Consider the following 1,544-nt stretch of genomic DNA (forward strand, 5'->3'; position numbering starts at 1 on the left):
ATGAAAAGCTCTGACCTGTCTACTGGGAATAAAACCTCTATTTTTAAACTCTATGGGGGGAAAACGACAGAAGCTATCCCCCTAGTACAGAATAATACTGTGAAATGTTAGGAAGCTCTATAAAACACAGACCAAGCAATCTGTTTCCCTTAGGCTTTAAAGATCACAGAGGCCCAGACCTCCCAGGTCATCACACTAAAAGCAACGATGTCAAGGCTCTTCCAAACTTAAAACAAGCAAATACAATAGCCCTGCAGATCACTAAGACGGTGTTTTAAATTAGCCATCACAGGGGAAGGGATCTCATCAATTCACATCGAGCTAGAAACGGGGCTGCACTGAGGGCCCTGGAGCAGGGGCTCCAGTCCCATTTTGTTTTTGGAGGGCTGATCCCCTCTAGTCGCTGCCGAGTCTGTTTTGACTCTTGGGAACCGCAGTTATTGCAGAGAAGTGGGTTTCCAGGCCTGGGGCTTTCTGGACGCAGGTGGCCAGGGCTTTCTTTCGTGGCGCTCTAGGTGGGTTCAAGCCACCCATCTTTTGGTCAGGAGTGAAGGTTCCCGGTTTGTGCTACCCAGGGATTCCTTGCCCAGGGGCTTCCAGTGCAATGAACAGGCATAGTGCTTAGAAGGCTTTTCAAAGGAAGCAGACCCGTTAAGCCCAAATTATCTTAGAAATTCCTTCTCCAGATGACCATATGTGTCTGACAGCCCGAGACCACTCACCAGTGACTCCCAGAGGGCGGATTGTGTATTCGTTGATTGTGAAGCCCTTTTCTAGGGCATGCGTTCTCATGTTCTTATTAAAAATATCACTGCCAGTGAAATAGAGCACACCACAGTAATACTGATCCTTGGGTATCAACCTGCAAAAAACAAAAAAAACCTAAATCTTTTAGTACATTTTTCAAATAAGGTAAATATAGGAATCCTCAAATCAGTAGTGCATAAAATGCTTAAGATAAGCCTACGTGGTCCAATAAGCCGAGGAGGAGAGCATCCTTGAGCAAACCATCAGAACCCGCCGGCCGTGCAGCGAGTAAGCTCTGCTCTGCACCCTGTAAGAGTGGGGCGCAGGCAGAGCAGCAGCAGACAGCACACCTGACGCTGTGCATGGCAGACCTGCAGCTGATCCCGACAAGGCACAGAGAATGAGTGGGCCTGTCAACAGCACTGTTCTTTACAGCGTCGGGGCAAGCCCTGCTGACCGCAGGAATGGAACCAAAAAGGGATTCTGGGCATTTCTGTGAACTCTGAGATTCCCAGGGTGCGGTGGGGGTAGTAATGGGTCAGCAACAAAGTTTGAATAATACCTGATATCGATCCTCCTGTGTGGGTATTCTTGTTCATCATTTTTACTGGGAAGCTGGCAGACACCCTAAAGCAGATATTTTAAAGAACATTTAAAGATGTTTTAAACTACTTAAGGCTTAAATTTAACCAAATGTGAAATATGCAGCTATTTGTCCTTTTAATAGCTACAGGTTCAGAATTCTGATCACTTTAACTTGCTAGGTTTTTGATGCACTAGATGCCATCACCGCCTAC

General features: G+C 46.5%; 1 protein-coding gene across 1 annotated transcript in view; it reads right to left on the reverse strand.

Annotated features, from left to right (window-relative positions):
• Positions 1–107: 107 nt before the first annotated feature.
• POLB (DNA polymerase beta) overlaps positions 108–1,544 on the reverse strand; it is a 38,231-nt gene continuing 36,794 nt past the window's right edge. Inside the window, exons 11-12 of the mRNA XM_045286853.1 lie at positions 1,310–1,374; positions 108–862 (exon numbers count right to left, since the gene is read on the reverse strand). Of these exons, the coding sequence (XP_045142788.1) occupies positions 652–862; positions 1,310–1,374 (276 nt within the window). The 3' untranslated portion in view covers positions 108–651. The remainder of the gene's footprint in view (positions 863–1,309; positions 1,375–1,544) is intronic.

Source organism: Echinops telfairi, unplaced genomic scaffold (assembly GCF_000313985.2).
Source record: "Echinops telfairi isolate 266 unplaced genomic scaffold, ASM31398v2 ScPeMD7_9;HRSCAF=40, whole genome shotgun sequence".
Lineage (NCBI taxonomy): Eukaryota > Metazoa > Chordata > Mammalia > Afrosoricida > Tenrecidae > Echinops > Echinops telfairi.